This window comes from Scyliorhinus torazame, chromosome 13, assembly GCF_047496885.1.
Source record: "Scyliorhinus torazame isolate Kashiwa2021f chromosome 13, sScyTor2.1, whole genome shotgun sequence".
Classification (NCBI taxonomy): Eukaryota; Metazoa; Chordata; class Chondrichthyes; order Carcharhiniformes; family Scyliorhinidae; genus Scyliorhinus; species Scyliorhinus torazame.
This window is the reverse complement of record NC_092719.1, coordinates 161,185,625-161,203,682: the sequence shown is the minus strand read 5'-3', so window position 1 is coordinate 161,203,682 and position 18,058 is coordinate 161,185,625. Positions and strand designations below refer to the sequence as shown.

Sequence of the window (18,058 nt, the reverse complement as noted above, 5' to 3'; positions counted from 1 at the left end):
GTACAGTCCCAGTCTACTCAACCTCTCCTCGTAATCCAACCCCTTCAGCTCTGGGATTAACCTAGTGAATCTCCTCTGCACACCCTCCAGTGCCAGTAGGTCCTTTCTCAAGTAAGGAGACCAAAACTGAACACAATACTCCAGGTGTGGCCTCACTAACACCCTATACAATTGCAGCAGAACAGCCCTAGTCTTAAACTCCATCCCTCTAGCAATGAAGGACAAAATTCCATTTGCCTTCTTAATCACCTGTTGCATCTGAAAACCAACTTTTTGCGACTCATGCACTAGCACACCCAGGTTTCTCTGCACAGCAGCATGTTTTAATATTTTATCATTTAAATAATAATCCCTTTTGCTGTTATTCCTACCAAAATGGATAACCTCACATTTGTCAACATTGTATTCCATCTGCCAGACCCTAGCCCATTCACTTAGCCTATCCAAATCCCTCTGCAGACTTCCAGTATCCTCTGCACTTTTTGCTTCACCACTTATCTTAGTGTCGTCTGCAAACTTGGACACATTGCCCTTGGTCCCCAACTCCAAATCATCTATGTAAATTGTGAACAGTTGTGGGCCCAACACTGATCCCTGAGGGACACCACTAGCTACTGATTGCCAACCAGAGAAACACCCATTAATCCCCACTCTTTGCTTTCTATTAATTAACCAATCCTCTATCCATGCTACTACTTTCCCCTTAATGCCATGCATCTTTATCTTACGCAACAACCTTTTGTGTGGCACCTTGTCAAAGGCTTTCTGGAAATCCAGATATACCACATCCATTGGCTCCCCGTTATCTACCGCACTGTTAATGTCCTCAAAAAATTCCACTAAATTAGTTAGGCACGACCTGCCCTTTATGAACCCATGCTGCGTCCGTCCAATGGGACAATTTCCATCCAGATGCCTCGCTATTTCTTCCTTGATGATAGACTCCAGCATCTTCCCTACTACCGAAGTTAAGCTATAATTACCCGCTTTCTGCCTACCTCCTTTTTTAAACAGTGGTGTCACGTTTGCTAATTTCCAATCCGCCGGGACCATCCCAGAGTCTAGTGAATTTTGGTAAATTATCACTAGTACATTTGCAATTTCCCTAGCCATCTCTTTTAGCACTCTGGGATGCATTCCATCAGGTCCAGGAGACTTGTCTACCTTTAGCCCCATTAGTTTGCCCATCACTACCTCCTTGGTGATAACAATCCTCTTAAAGTCCTCACCTGTCATAGCCTCATTTCCATCAGTCACTGGCATGTTATTTGTGTCTTCCACTGTGAAGACCGACCCAAAAAACCTGTTCAGTTCCTCAGCCATTTCCTCATCTCCCATTATTAAATCTCCCTTCTCATCCTCTGAAGGACCAATATTTACCTTAGCCACTCTTTTTTGTTTTATGTATTTGTAGAAACTTTTACTATCTGTTTTTATATTCTGAGCAAGTTTACTCTCATAATCTATCTTACTCTTCTTTATAGCTTTTTTAGTAGCTTTCTGTTGCCCCCTAAAGATTTCCCAGTCCTCTAGTCTCCCACTGATCTTTGCTACTTTGTATGTTTTTTCCTTCAATTTGATACTCTCCCTTATTTCCTTAGATATCCACGGTCGATTTTCCCTCTTTTTACCGTCCTTCCTTTTTGTTGGTATAAACCTTTGCTGAGCACTGTGAAAAATCACTTGGAAGGTTCTCCAATGTTCCTCAACTGTTTCACCATAAAGTCTTTGCTCCCAGTCTACCTTAGCTAGTTCTTCTCTCACCCCATTGTAATCTCCTTTGTTTAAGCACAAAACACTAGTGCTTGATTTTACCTTCTCACCCTCCATCTGTATTTTAAATTCCACCATATTGTGATCGCTCCTTCCGAGAGGATCCCTAACTATGAGATCCTGAATCAATCCTGTCTCATTACACAGGACCAGATCTAGGACCGCTTGTTCCCTCATAGGTTCCATTACATACTGTTCTAGGAAACTATCGCGGATACATTCTATAAACTCCTCCTCAAGGCTGCCTTGACCGACCTGGTTAAACCAATCAACATGTAGATTAAAATCCCCCATGATAACTGCTGTACCATTTCTACATGCATCTGTTATTTCTTTGTTTATTGCCTGCCCCACCATAATGTTACTATTTGGTGGCCTATAGATTACTCCTATCAGTGACTTTTTCGCCTTACTATTCCTGATTTCCACCCAAATGGATTCAACCTTATCCTCCATAGCACCGATGTCATCCCTTACTGTTGCCCGGATGTCATCCTTAAATAACAGAGCTACACCACCTCCCTTACCATCCACTCTGTCCTTCCGAAAAGTTTATACCCTCAGATATTTAACTCCCAGTCGTGACCATCCTTTAACCATGTTTCAGTAATGGCCACTAAATCATAGTCATTCACGATGATTTGCGCCATCAACTCATTTACCTTATTCCGAATACTACGAGCATTCAGGTAAAGTACACTTATGTTGGCTTTTTTACCTCTGTTCTTAACCTTAACACCTCGATCAGTAACCTCTCCTAAGTTATATTTCCTCTTAACCTTTCTCCTAATTTTCCTTGTCGTCGAACCCACATCTTCCTGTAACAACCTGCCGCGTCGCTTACCATTAATGTTTTCACTTCCCGTTTTATTTCTTTTAGTATTCCTGGGCCTATTCACTGAGCTCCCGTCAGTCACTGTACCTTGTACTGTCGCCCTTTTTGACTTTTGCCTATGGCTTCTCTGCCTTACACTTTCCCCCTTACTGCCTTTTATTTCTGTCTTACTACCTTCCAACTTCCTGCATCGGTTCCCATCCCCCTGCCACATTATGATTTATCCGCAATATGCGGATATGCCGTCGGAATATGCAACGGGATTTTCCTTGATGGTGGAATCTAGTGGAGCATAGTGATCGATTTTCCACGGAAGCAGCTTCGGCAAAACATTGCACTTTGCTCCAGTGTTGATTTTAACTTAAAATTTTGCATTGTTGTGAGTAGTGTTTAATGTTGCAAATGTTTCACCTTTCCCCATGATACAGCCAACACTCTCGCAGTATAATGTTTTGAGAGGTTCAGTGCTGTTGTTTTGATTTACCTGAAGCTCATTCACTCTGTTTGTGTTCCGAACCTAGGAGAGGGAGTCAGCTACAATGTGACATGTGTTAGTGGCGAGTTGCTGTGGCTTCGACCTGGAACACTTGGCAAAGTGATTCCATTTGCCACTGTTGTTGCAAAATTTACTGAATATGAAGCACAGGCTTCGGTTTTGTGGAAGTTGGCCACCGAAGTTCAGGCAGGATGTGTTCTGTATTTCCTTAATGCCTTGGTGCTTCTCTCCGACTGTTCATTTAACATGCAGATACTAACAACGGATTCTAAGGTGAGGCTTTTTTCTCGGAGAAACTGTTTGTCTACACTATCGCTACGTATCCCACATGCTGTGATCTTATACGGGTTCAATAGTGAGGGTACCGAATGCGCACTTTTTTGCCAGGATTTTCCAAGTCGCAGTATATGATTGTACAGACACACCGTGTGATTTGTTATGTTGGAGGTGTAACATAAGCGGCTTCCTTGTGGTGCACTTGACAAAGGAAGGTTCAGACGTGGAGATAACTGCAACACGTTTATTAAACTATTTACACTTCTATTACTCGGGTTCGACACTACTGCTAATCCTATTATAGCTACCCAGACTGACTAACCAGCTGCTGCAATCCAGGTGGTGGGTGTAATATTGAATCAACCCTGTGTCTCTACTCACTGACTGTCTCCACTGGAAAGAGGCAGATCATGGGCGCGATTCTCCACTCCCACGCCGGTTGGGAGAATCGCCTGGGCCGCCAAAATTTCCGGGGACGCCGGTCCGACGCCCTCCCACGATTCTCCCAAGTGGCGGGAACGGCACGGGTCATGTTTCGCGGGCCGCAGGCCGGAGAATCGCCGGAGACACCGAAAATGGTGATTCTCCGGCACCCCCGCTATTCTGAGGCCCGGATGGGCTGAGCGGCCAGGCCAAAACGGCGGGTTCCCCCCGCCGCCGTCCACACCTGCTCACTGCAGTCGTGGGCGGTGCGTGAACGCTGGGGGGGCGGCCTGTGGGGGGGGCGAGGGGGGATCCTGCACTGGGCTTTACCTGGAATGTGGGGTGGCCCGCGATCGGTGCCCACCGATCGTCGGGCCGTCCTCTCTGAAGGAGGACCTCCTTCCTTCCGCGGCCCCGCAAGATCCGTCCCCCATCTTCTTGCAGAGCGGACTTAGAGAGGACGGCAACCACGCATGCGCGGGTTGGCGCCGGCCAACCCGTGCATGCGCGGATGACGCCCATTATGTGGCGCCGGCCGCGTCATCTATGCGGTGCCGCTTTTATGCGGGCGACAAGGCCTGGCGCGTGTAGATGACGCGGCCCCGATCCTGGCCCATTGTCAGGGCCTGAATCGGTCGGGACAAGGGCCGTTCCGCGCCATCGTGAACCTCGACGGCGTTCACGACGGCGCGGCCACTTTGGCGTGGGAGTGGGGAATCCCGCCCCATGTGTGTGGTGTCCTTTATATATGGGTTGGTGTAATGCCCCCCTGTGGTCATGTCACCTCCATGTGTATCGTGAATGTCCATTGGTCGTGTCCTATCTACCTGATCTATTGGTTGAGTGTGTGTGATGTCACTGGTGCTCCCTCTAGTGTCTAGCTAGCCTACATGTATTTACATTGATGCACATCACCACACCGTGTTTCTGGTCAGTGGTATAAAAATATGTCTGTCAAATACTGGCACGCATATTTGTTCAAATTTTTCGAGCAGTGCCTCAGCGTCCTCTTGGTTTTCTTACCCTTGGAAGAGAAGTTTTTAGACCGGCTCTGGACCCGCTCTGTTCAGTAGTATGTATGCCTGTACTTTCTTCAATTTATCAGAGAAACCAGCACAACAGTAGACACACTATTTTTTTTCAAACTTCTTCCAGTTATCAATGATTGTTTTGGTGAAGAAGAGCGGGTCAATGCGACAAAGGCATTGTGCCATCTCGGCCAGATCCTGACACCATGTAAAGTTGCTGGATTGTATGGAAATGATGACAAAGGACTAACGACTTAAATGGTGTATCGAGCATTCTTTAGCAGTTCTTAATGCTGAATGCGTGGCCGTGTTGGAGAGAACTCCCACGTTACCGGCACATCACTTCATGTGTACAGGTTATCACAATATACACAAGAACACACAGTCGACAATCCTGTCTACATCTATTCCATATGGATTCTGTTATCTTCAGGCCATTCGCAAAGACGTCACTTATTTTACCCAATGTAAGTGACTTCCAGATATTTCCAGAAGATCCTATACAGAACAATTTTAATGCACTGATATTCATAATGTGAGTGCTTCTTGCCTCCTATCATGTTAAATCACATTAAATCCCTGATCTTAATCTAGTGCTTTTCCTGGTTTCTGCTTAAGGATCACATTTGAGTGCAGTGACTGACTGCTGTGTGTATAGAAGAACCTTTCATGGTGACGACAGCCCTCATCTCACTGCAGCTTTTCAAGTGGACCTGCTGCACAATGAACAGGGCCTGACCCTGACTTCTTACTGCCACATGTACAGGAGTGAAGGAGGTGGCAGGGCGACATGTGGGTGTTGCTATCCTGATCATCTGAAGGTAGTCCTGTCATACTAGTAGCATGAAGCACTGGCCCTGCACCACAATTGAGCTGTGGGAAAACAACATGAGGCTGGAGTTATACTTGGTGAACTCTGATATTAGATATGGAGCAGGATGGATGCCCCTAAGGCTTTGACCACATCCAGATTTCTAGGTTTGGGATCATTTAAACATTTTTGGCAGGCTCATGTGCCATTTCCAGTTTCAATGAGGGTGAGGAGGAGGAGGAATGTATTTCAGTGCAGCATTTTACTGCAGCATTATGGGCTTTTGGAAATAGATTAACATTTTTTAATTCCTCAGTTTCCTTCTGCTGAGAATTTTAGCAGATGTCCCTGGTCTGGTGTTGTTAAAGCCATAAGTGAGCAAGAATATCAAATGATGACTTTCTCTCATTTGTGCAGCATAATGATATGCTGGGCCATCTGTGGGATACAAAGAGGTAGAACCTTTAACAATTTCCAGATTAACTCTAAATTCTGGCCTCCCTCCTTCCAGCACAAAACCGATCTCCGACCTCAGAAATCTCTGGCTTCCATTTTAAATGTTTCCAACATTCTGTCGCCGATGAATTGTTTCAAGTTGTGCGTCTGTATGAGACATATTTTGCAAGCTAATAAAGGCACACTGTGTAATTGTGTTCAATTATTATCCCCTTTTTATGAAATTTCCTCTACGGAGCAGAGAAATTATTCTTGTATAAAATTGGACCTCATAGTGTGTAATTAGCTTAACTGCTCAAAAGATTGGTCATTGTACAAAAACCATTATGACGTCTGTTCACATTTAAAATGGAAAAACTGGGAGAAACAATACTGGTTGGATTTTGCAGTAGTATTTATAGATTTTGCAACACTATTAAGGCGTGGTAAATTAGACAGCAACTTTCAATGACTACACACACAATTAAACACAGAAATCAGAAATTGTTGTCAAAGTTGCTCAGAACCTCTGGAAGTTGTGCTGTACTGGTATCCGGCCAAGAAACTCAGCATGGAAGAGTATGAAGGTGGATTGCTAATGTGATGGATACACATTCAATGCACCAGAAAAACTATTGCCCATATAAGTGTAAGTGATGCTTTCACACGCGATATCAGCCACTCTGGCACTGAAAATACATTTTACAAGTGTGGGGTCTTCAGATTATATTTATTGTTGTAGTTTTTTTTTTAAAGTGTAATGAACAAAAAGTTCTCTTTTATCACTCTCTTAACCCTATTGTTCTTTCCCTCTCTTTATCTCGTTTTCTGCACATATTTTGCCATTGAATTAAAGATTCTAACTTATATTTTCAGTGTTCAGTACTGTGGGCCTAATTTTAACTCTGAAGTGAATGGTTCTGAGTTAAATCTCAACTTGTGTCTCAAGGATTCATCAATTTGAATGGTGATGAAGACAATCTATTGTATGCCCTGTTAACATGTCCCTGATCCCATGTAGAGGGTGCCACATTGTTTTTGATTTCCAGTAACTGTGACTCCCAGTGCAAAACCCACATAAAATCCATTGTCAAATGTATTCACGCATGTCACCAATCATCATTGTGTGCTGTGTTCCGCATAATCTGTCACTGCAAGAGGGGATCCACTAGACAATGAGGACACCAAGGCAGGTCCACATATCTCTGAGGAAGAGACTTCACTGATGACTCTGATGAGGAGCCTGGGCAGGTCGAGGGTGAGAGCAAGGAGACAGCATTGATCAATCCTCAAGGGGACTGGATACTAGGGGGGCACAAATTCAATGAACCTTCATCCAGGTTACCAAGGCATTCTCAATGCAAGGGCACCACTTTGTTCACACACATGTCGGATAAGTCAATGCACGGAGCCCAGTTTGGCCTCACTATCTCTCTAATAAAGTTTGTTGCCCCTGCAGTCCAGTATAAGGATCTGATGAGGCTGGCACCATGGCAAACATGAAGGTCGCTCAGGTCATCACAGCACAATTTTAAAAATCTGCTCTGCAGACTACCAGGCAAAAAACAGCACACAACACGCCACAACACTTGGATGAAATTAATGGAAATCACCCATGAAAATCCATCCTGTGCCCAACATGCCTTAAACTTACACTTGTGAGTGCTACATCTCAGTGCTTCCCCCGTGCTGGCTGCAGCATTGAAGGCTGATTGCTGACTCTACTCTGCTGCTGGTCCAGAAGACCTTGGTGGTTGTTCTCTGGCCCATGGAGCCTGAAATGGCTCATCCTGGGAGGGCACACACAGAGACATGGTTGGGCACTCCTCAATTAACACAGTCTCAGAAGATGTAGCGGTCACTGGCGGAGGGGCTGCCGCCTTGTTCCTAGCACCCAGAGAGGAGACTTACAATCAGTGGACCCCTGTTGTTTTCACGATATTTATTCTGACCCAGTCAGGCAGCTCACCCAACAGCATGAGGCCCGCCTTCACTTCTCCGCTCACCAGTGATGGGTGGCCACCTAGCACAGAGAGACTAGCTTGTGATGAATGTGGGAATTTCAGATACATATTGCATTATATGTATCTGATGCAGTAATGGTTAAAAGCCTGGTTACTGAGTGTATTTCACTACTGCAGCAAGGTTTTTTAAAACGCTGGTTTAAAATATAGGCAGAAACTGTGGCTACAGAAGGGACAATTAAAGCATTGTAAAAATGAGATGATCATTCATTCGAATCATGTATAGTGATTAGCTAAATAGTGCGAATAGCATCTTGTTTATAGAAAGGAGGTTCTTGGGGTTTAGATCATTGAGGGGTTGTGGCTAGCCTTAGCAAGATGGTCATAACCCAGTTGGTCGAATAGATATGATGTAGTTAATGGGAGGTATTCTAGCAAATGCTGGGGTTTGGTCTGGGATCGTATTAAGGTGCCTCATCCATCTCCCATACTGACAATGGCCTCCTGAGGTCACTGCCTGTATGATGGCTTGCAGGTTCGATTGCAAACCAAGAACCCTTGATTCGGCTCCTGGTATAGCTTCTCCATGAAAGCCACTACTCTTTCAATGGAGGAGGCTCTACTCTTTCAATGGAGGAGGCTGAGTGCTTGGTGCCTGGGGCCAACACATTGCTCAAGCTCCACAGGAACGCCTCCAAGACAGAAGCCATGGCACACAGACCATCAAGCATCCTCTGATGACTGGAGGGCTCGACAATCTCTGCCCCTGCCAGCTCAGCCAGTTAGTGTGATGTTCCCTCACCATAGTGCAATCTCAACTGAGTGGACATGCTATAACGCACTGAAATGCCTGTAGCTGTGGCGGTCCTTGATGCTTAGAGTGGATGTGACACATGTGCACCACTCGTTAGTTACCGTTCGGGTGGCATGGGGTGCTTCTTGGGGTCAAAGGTGTGTTTGAGGATGGCGTTCCTGAAGGAGAAACAGATAATGTCGCCAAGAACATCCTCACTGAGTGTCTGTACAAGCTCATCAGTATCTTTACTGAACAGCCCACGTTTCTCAATTAGGTTTCAGACTGGTCAATCTGTGGGATCTCTGGTTTTGCCCTTCTAACTAGAGATGGCAGTACACAGACCTTCCTGCTCATACCCCCAGTTTCTCTTCTGCCCACTGAGCTCGTACTGCGCTCTGCCACCTCTGCCACCTCTGCCTCACTGACACCTGAGGACCTTCCACTTGCTCGGCTTCGAGGCCCAGTATATCCATCTTGGATGTGAGAGAATGAGAAGTCGGGCACACCACAATCCGTGCACTTGCACTCGTGCACGTTATGGCTTCTCTTGTCCTGAATATGAACAGGTGTTCCAACCAGTCAAACGTTCTCTTGCTGCCTTATGAGCCCCCCTACCTGAGGAACCCACTTCAAGTGCTGGCCACAATGGGACTCTTCACCCTTCCATACACTCAAGGTGTACGGCCCTATCTCCCACCCGTGGCATGCATAAGAATATGTGCCCTTTGCCTGGATGCATCTCTCACCCCAGAAGACCCTTATTAAACCTTACCCTCCAAGCCATCCATACTGAGTGCATGACATGTTGGTACGCCGTTGCGGAGCGCAGAAAATCATTGAAGCATATCTGACATTGCAGCCAGGTGTGGCGCACCATGCTACGCCCACTCACTGGCGCTGCCACTTCTGTCCATGCCTTCTATGTCTGGTGGGGTGCCCTCCTGCTTCCATCTCGCAGCATTTGGACATCACGCTGGGCACTCATTGTACCAGAACCCGCAGGTTGTCATCTGTGAATTGTGGGGCTGAGTTTGTTTGTTCCTCCCCGCTTGAGATACAAAACATGCCCACCCACCCTCTTCCCCCCACTCCCTAGGCTACCCAATCCCTCCCATCCATTACCCCCAACTTCCCTTCTGCGGGATCCATGTCGCCTTATTCCGAGGTCCTACTTGCAATCACAGCAACACCGACTGCTGAGTTCTGGTGCTGCTTGGACTGATTGATCGGCCAGCAGCCTTCAAGGGTGGGATTTCCTTCCAGTGAGAATGGAAGTCCCACTCATGCACCTCATTCTTGATCCAGCAGCGTGTTATTGCTGCAGGGCAGCCTTGTTGAGTGTCAGTTGTAGCAGCACTGATTTTCATTCCAGGAGGGAGCTGAACAATATGCTCCTCCTTAAAAATCAGGCCCAAATCTTCAAGTAAAGACAGAATTCAATACCAGGCCATTCTCAGGAACAAGCTTCTTGCCTGAATGTATCTCTCACAGTAGTGATCTCCTTCACAGATAAGAGTTCCCTGAGTTATGCCATATACCTTCAGTAAGGTCATTCATCGCAACTTACCTCCAAAGTCTAGAGCACTTACAGGGACAGTTGTCTTCTCTGACAATCATAAAATTGCTTGTACAAACCCAAATTCTATCCTCCCTATTTGAGGCAACGTTATTAGTTGCTTGAAACTTTATTCATATTTTCAAATTTAGAGTCAATTTAAAAATTATAATTTAACAGTCAGCAATTATTAACACGTGAGTACTTTGGAAATAAAGGTGCCTGAGAAAGGTGGCTGATAAGGTAACACCATTATTCCCTGCCAGAATGGAGATACTTGAGTATTTCCCCAGTTAATCATACACCGGAGATCTCATTACTCTAAATAACTGGGAATGATTTTATGTGCATAATTTAAATGTAAATATCCTCAAGTCATTGCATTTTTCTGAAGAAAGCAGCTTACACTTGGGAGAATAGCAGTTTCAATGATGCATGCGTTCTGTTTGCTGCAGTTCATCAAGACTCTTCTTAAACAGACTTTGTTTGCAGTGTTGTTTTCTGTAAATACACCTGTTCGTTGTAAATTTTCCCCATTTCTAACTCACTGGCTGTCACAGTGATGTAAGCAATGTATTCTAACTAAAATAATGCTGCATTTGAGTTATATGTACTGTGAAAAAACTTGTAGCTAGAGGATTCTATGATCTATGATTTTATAGGGTAGCTGATAAATACCTCCAGGTAAAGATTCAAAAAGATAATGAAGCTGTAACTAATGGTGATACTTCTGTGTGTTTCCAGGTTACACCAAGTGTACTTTGATGCACCCACTTGTGAAGAAAAAAAGCAGGAGAGGCTGTTTCTGATAGGCGACTACTCTTCATCTGCTGAGTTCTTTGTCACCATCGCTGTCTTTGCATTCCTCTACTCGCTTGCAGCCACAGTTGTTTATATCTTCTTTCAGAATAAATATCGTGAAAACAACAGGGGTCCTCTGATTGTAAGTAGCATATACATCTTTACGGTTAAAAATATCTGTTTACTCGATGGGTCGAAAGGCCTCCTTCTGCACTGTAGGGTTTCTATGATTTCTACATTTCTTCTAGCTTTGTGTTAAGTTGGGCCATATCAGCCTATTTTAGAAATCACTCAGAATGTACCGTGAACCAAATGATTAAGTTTGCAGTCGTCCGTATATTTCTGATTCTAAAGATGAAGGGGCTTTTCACAGTAACCTCATTGCAGTGTTAATGTAAGCCTACTTGTGACAATAAAGATTATTATTATTATTATTATTAAATTCCTTGGGCCTTTGGGAATATATTTAAAATGTGACTGTCATGATTTTGTAACACACTAGGGATTAAAATATTAAAACATTTTAGTTTACTTGAATTCTGTATTTATACGAAGGATCATTTTGTGGGTTTTGAGGGGCAACTTTTTTCTTCTTACTACACCATGTCTTGTGAAAGACATGCCAGTAGGAGCTCGAAGAGAAGGCCCAATTTTCACAGAGGCATTTAAGATGGTGGGCACAACCCAATTCCAAGGTTCCTGCCCCCGTTACGAGCACTCCCAATTTTTGCTGGTGTGGGTAATGGCTAAACCTCAATATATATGTTTGGCTGAAAGCCTAGACTCATAAAAGGATTATCACAATGGAATTCTGTTTTGACAGCGGGACAGAACTATTGACTTGCTTGATTGACATCTTTATGTGGTTAGAAGTGGTTCGTTCTTTGATCACCTTTGTCAATGTCTCAATGTTTATTTGCACAAGATTAAGCGGTAAGAAGTGTTTGAAGCTTCTGTTATTGATACTTCTATGGACTCTCTGACTGACACGTTTGTAAAGCTGTAGCCAAAACCCAAGCTGAGTTTCAGTTCATCCTGCGCAATGTACGCTGATGCAGAGCTTGCTTGATCCTCCTGAGAGAGAATTCCTGGTGGCCCGGGCTTTCATTGGCATCGGATGGGAAGCCTTGTGAATACACACAAATTGGGCTTGTGTAGCGTCATTAAAACATCAGTGTGACTTCCTGACCCTAACCGCTTAATATACCTTTGTGGGGGAAGCTTTGGTCGGGGTGGGTTGCAGGGGATTACAGAAATAGGGAGGAATAAAACGAATGAAAGGATTTAAATATGATGATGAGTATATTAATTTTGAGATTTTGGGTATCAGAAACCAATCTTGGAACACAGTGCAGGAGAAGAAATGGACAGCAGAGTTTGAATGCGCAGATGGTTAGTAGACCAATGGAACAAGCTATTGGTTTGTGCAGTGAGAGCAGATTTAAAGAGAACAGGACCAGTTTCTGGCGAAGCAGAGATCACAGAAGACAAAAGGGAGGTGAATAATAAACAATACAAATCATGGTCAAAGGGTTCTGCTGAAATAGTTTTGATTGCCTAACGAGTCTGTCGAGGAATTTTCCAGATTTGGTTTACCCTAAGTTGGCCTTATTTTTCATTCATCTATTTGTTTCTGTTCTTAGGAAATTAAATGGCTGCCGACGTGTGGCAGATGTTTTTAATAATGATGCTGAAAAGATCAAGGGCCCACTTGGAGCAGCCTGAATTTACCCTGAACTTTTTTGGTGTGTAGAGGGGAACAGAATGAGAGCCCAGCTAGGATAGCTTTGGAAATTCGAATCTCGAGATGACAAAAGATGGATCAAGGTTTCAGCAGCAGATGGTGAACCAAGGCAGGCATGGAGGCTAGCCACGCTACAAATGTAGAAAGGGTCGCGTTTTCTGATGGAAAGGTTATGGGTTAGAAACTCAGTTCGTGATTGAATAGAATGCTGAAATTGAAATAGTGACTCAGGATGAGGTGGATGGAATCAATAGTGGGAGTTGAACACGATAACTTCAGTCTTCCCAATGTTTAATTGTAAGAAATTATGATTTAAACATGGTCGGATATTAGGCCACCATTCTGATAACACAGGCCTATAGAGACCACAAGGAGTGCCCCATGAGATAATTTATAATAATATTGTCTTGTTCTCAGAGAGAACAACACAACAAAGCTTCCATTTCTCCTTGACGAGGAAGCAATAAGTAACAACATGAATGATGAAGAGGAAGTGAACACAGTTTAAAGGTTACCTGCAGCATTAGTTGTTTTGCACCAGATAGTTGAAGTATGGTTCAGCTGAGGAGGCAGTGGCCTAGTGGATTAGCAATCCAGAGACCCAGGGTAATGCTCTGGAGTCCTGGGTCCGAATCCCACCGTGGCAGATGGTGAAATTTGAGTTCAATAAATATCTGGAACTAAAAGTCTAATGACGACCATGAAACCACTGCCGATTGTCGTAAAAACCCACCAGGTTCACGAATGCCCCTCAGGGAAGGAAATCTTCCGTCCTTACCCGGTCTGGCATTTAGTTGACTCCAGACCCACACAGCGATGTGAAACGAAAGAGAAAATGCTGGAAAATCTCAGCAGGTCTGGCAGCATCTGTAGGGAGAGAAAAGAACTAACGTTTCGAGTCCGATGACTCTTTGTCAAAGCTAACAGACAGAGAAAGTAGGAAATATTTATACTGTGGAGTGAGAATGAAAGATGAGTCATAGCCACAGAAACCCAGGGAAACCGGGTGCTGATGGCCACAGAAACCAAGGGGAAAGAGTGCTAATGGCAGTCCCAGAGAGGACAAAAGATGTGAAAGGTCAAACAGCAGAGAAACTAACATCAGAGGATGAACTGCAGATGTGGGGGGAGGGGAAGGGGGAAGCAAAGAGGAGAAAGGTGAAGGAAAGGTGGATAAGATTGGGGGGGGGGGGGGGGGAATTAAATATATATTAAGAAAGAAAGAAATGGTAAAAGACAGTTAAAATGAAATGGGATGAAAACAAATGGGTCAAGGTGGGGTAGAGCTGATCATCTGAAGTTGTTGAATTCGATGTTCAGGCTGGAAGGCTGTAGGAAGCCTAACCGGAAGATGAGATGTTGTTCCTCCAGTTTGCGTTGAGCTTCACTGGAACATTGCAGCAGGCCATGTGGTTGACTCTTCACTGACCACAACTGAAATGCCCCAGCAAGCCACTCAGTTCAAGTGCAATTAGGAATGGGCAACAAATGCTGGCCCAGCCAGTGACACCCGCATCATACAAAGAACAAAGAGAACAAAGACACTTACAGTACAGGAACAGGCCCTTTGGCCCTCCAAGCCTGCACCGACCATGCTGCCCATCTGAACTAAAAACCCCTATCCTTCCGGGTACCGTATCCCGCAATTCCCATCCTATTTATGTATTTGTCAAGACGCCCCTTAAAAGTCACTATAGTATCTGCTTCAGCTACGGGTTCCAGCGAGTACCAGGCTCCCACCACCCTCTGTGTAAAAAACTTGCCTGGTACATCTCCTGTAAAACTTGCCCCTCATACTTTAAACCTATGCCCCCTAGTAATTAAGTCTTCCACTCTGGGAAAAAGCTTCTGATTATCCACTCTGTCCATGCCCCTCATAATCTTGTAGACTTCTATCAGGTCGCCCCTCAACCTCTGTCATTCCAGTGAGAACAAACCAAGTTTCTCCAACCTCTCCTCATAGCTAATGCCCTTCATACCAGATAACATCCTGGTAAAACTTTTCTGAACCCTCTCCAAAGCCTCCACATCCTTCTGGTATCATAGAATTATACAATTTACAGTCCAGAAGATAGTGTGGCGACCAGAATTGAACACTATGGGCGGGATTTTCCGACCCCGGGCCGGGTCGGAGAATCGCCCGGGGGGGGCTCAATTCACGCGATCCATGTGACGCCACTCCGACGCTGGTCCGCCAATTCTCCGGTGACCGCGGTCGGCGCGGCCCCCCTGCGATTCTCTGCGCACGTTGGTCCGAGTGGCCCTACCCGGCGGGAGCTCACGTTCATCCTGTGGGGGGGTGGGGCGGGGGCGGCCTGATGGGGTGTACGGGGGGATCCGACCCCAGGGGGGGCCTCCATCGTGGCCTGGCCCGCGATCGGTGCCGACCGATCGGCAGGCCGGCTTGTCCTGTTGGGGGCCTATGTTCCTCCGCGCCGCCCCCGACTCAACATGGTGGAGAGCTACAGGGGCCCGGCGCGGAGGAACATAGGCCCCCACCAGGACAAGCCGGCCCGCCGATCGGTCAGCACCGAAGGAAAGTAGCGCACATGCGCGAGTTCGCGCCGGCCGTAGCACGCATGAACAGACCCGCGGCGCCCGTTTGACGCCCGTATTGGCAGCTGGAGCTGCGTGAGTCGTTCCAGTGCCGTGCTGGCCCCTTGTAGGGTGCAGGATCGCTGATCCTAGGGGCCTGTTGACGCCATCGTAAAACGCAACAGCGTTTACAACGGCGTCAACACTTAGCCTCAGGATCAGAGAATCCCGCCCTATATTCCTGCAACATGACTTGCCAATTTCTAAACTTAATGCCCCAGCCGATGAAGGCAAGCATGCCGTATGCCTTCTTGACAACTTTCTCCACCTACATTGCCACTTTCAGTGACCTGTGTACCTGTACACCCAGATCCCTATGCCTATCAATGCACTTAAGGCTTCTGCCATTTACTGTATATTTCCCATCTGTATTAGACCTTCCAAAATGCATTACCTCACATTTGTCCGGATTAAACTCCATCTGCCATCTCTCCGCTCAAGTCTCCAACTGATTTATATCCTGCTGTATCCTCTGATGGTCCTCATTGCTTTCCACAATTCCGCCAACCTTTGTGTTGTCTGCAAATTTACGAATCAAACCAGTTACACTTTCCTCGAAATCATTTTATATATTACAAACAGCAAAGGTCCCAGCACTGATCCCTGAGGAACTTCACTAGTCACAGCCTTCCATTCAGAAACACACCTTCCACTGCTACGCTCTGTCTTCTATGACCGAGCCAGTTCTGTATCCATCTTGCCAGCTCACCTCTGATCCCGTGCGACTTCACCTTCAGTACCAGTCTGCCATGAGGGACCTTGTCAAAGGCCTTACTGAAGTCCATGTAGACAACATCCACTGCCCTACCCTCATCAATGATCTTCGTCACTTCCTCGAAAAACTTGATTACGTTAGTGATTCACAACCTCCCCTTCACAAAACCATGTTGCCTCTCGCTAATTCGAGTGGGAGTAAATCCTGCCTTGAAGAATCCTCTTCAATAATTTCCCTACCATTGACGTAGGCTCACCGTCCTGTAATTGCCTGGATTATCCTTGCTACCCTTCTTAAACAAAGGAACAACATTGGCTATTCTCCAATCCTCTGGGACCTCCCTTGTAGCCAGTGAGGATACAAAGATTTCTCTCACGGCCCCGTCAATTTCCTCCCTTGCCTCTCCAGTATTCTGGGGTATATCCCATCAGGCCCTGGGGACTTGTCTACCTTCATGTTTTTCAAGAGCCCCAATACCTTCTTCTTGATCTCAACATGACCCAAACTATCTACAAACCCTTCCCCAGACTCATCATCCACCAAGTCCTTCTCTTTGGTGAATACTGATGCAAAGTACTCATTTAATACTTCGCCTTGCCTCTGGATCCATGCATAGATTCACTCCCCTATCCTTGAGTGGGCCAACCCTCTCCCTGGCTACCTACCTCTTGCTCTTTATAAATGTATAAAAGGCCCTGGGATTTTCCTTAATCCTGCTGGCCAATGACTTTTTGTGACCCTTTTAGCCCTCCTGACTCCTTGCTTAAGTTTCTTTCTACTTTCCTTGTATTCCACACTTGTTTCGTGTGTTCCCAGCCTCCTGGCCTTGACAAATGCTTTCTTTTTCTTCTTGACTCGGCTCACAATATCTCTCGTCATCCAAGATTCCCGAAATTTGCCATACTTATCCTTCATCCTTACAGGAACGTGCTCGTCCTGAATTCCTATCAACTTACACTTGAAAGCCACCCACATGCCAGATGTTGATTTGCCCTCAAACATCTGCCCCCAATCTACATTCTTCAGATCCTGCCTAATATTGTTGTAATTTGCCTTCTGCAAATTTAGCACCTTCACCTGAGCACTGCACTTATCTCTATCCATCAGTACCTTAAAGCTTACTGAATTGTTTCACTTTGCATTATTGTTTTGATAACTTACCACAATATCTGTACACTATTTGTTGTCCTAGTGAGCCCTTAATGTCTAATTGAAATTCTCTTTACTCACTTTGATGATTCTATGAGGTGTTCCCTCATTGGCTGCAATATGGGAAGATGGGAGCTTCAGCTCATTCAAGCGACACGGGAGCACAGTGGTTAGCAGTGTTGCTTCACAGCACCAAGGACCCGGGTTTGAGTCCTAGCCTGGGTCACTGTCTGTGCGGAGTGTGCATGTTGTCCCCATGTCTGCGTGGGTTTCCTTCGGGTGCTCCAGTTTCTTCCCACAGTCCAAGATTTGAGGGTTAGGTGGATTGCTCACACTAAATTGCCTTGTAGTGTCCAAAGGTTAGGTGGGGTTGCTGGGTTATGGGGATAGGATGGAGGTGTGGCTTAGGTAGGTGCTCTTTCAGGGTTTGGTGTAGACTGGATGGGCCGAATGGCCTCCTTCTGCACTGTAAATTCTATGATTCGAATCAAAGATTCATGCGATGCTCATGGTTCGCAACCTCCAGGAGCACAGACCTGAGGGAGCCCAACTATATCTGCTGGGGCAGTTTAGTCCAGCTTCTGTGGGTGCAGCTAAAGAACCAAGGTGTTGCATTGAAACTTTCCCCACTATTTTATCAATAAGGATGGAAATTCTAATTG

At 45.6% G+C, this 18,058-nt stretch overlaps 1 protein-coding gene across 2 annotated transcripts in view; it reads left to right on the top strand.

The window, feature by feature from the left end:
- The window catches only part of synpra (synaptoporin a), a 556,562-nt gene that overhangs the window by 460,841 nt on the left and 77,663 nt on the right, over nt 1-18,058 (top strand). For both annotated transcript variants that reach the window (XM_072472343.1, XM_072472345.1), the window contains one exon: nt 11,137-11,335. In XM_072472343.1, coding sequence (XP_072328444.1) covers nt 11,137-11,335 — 199 coding nt within the window. The remainder of the gene's footprint in view (nt 1-11,136; nt 11,336-18,058) is intronic.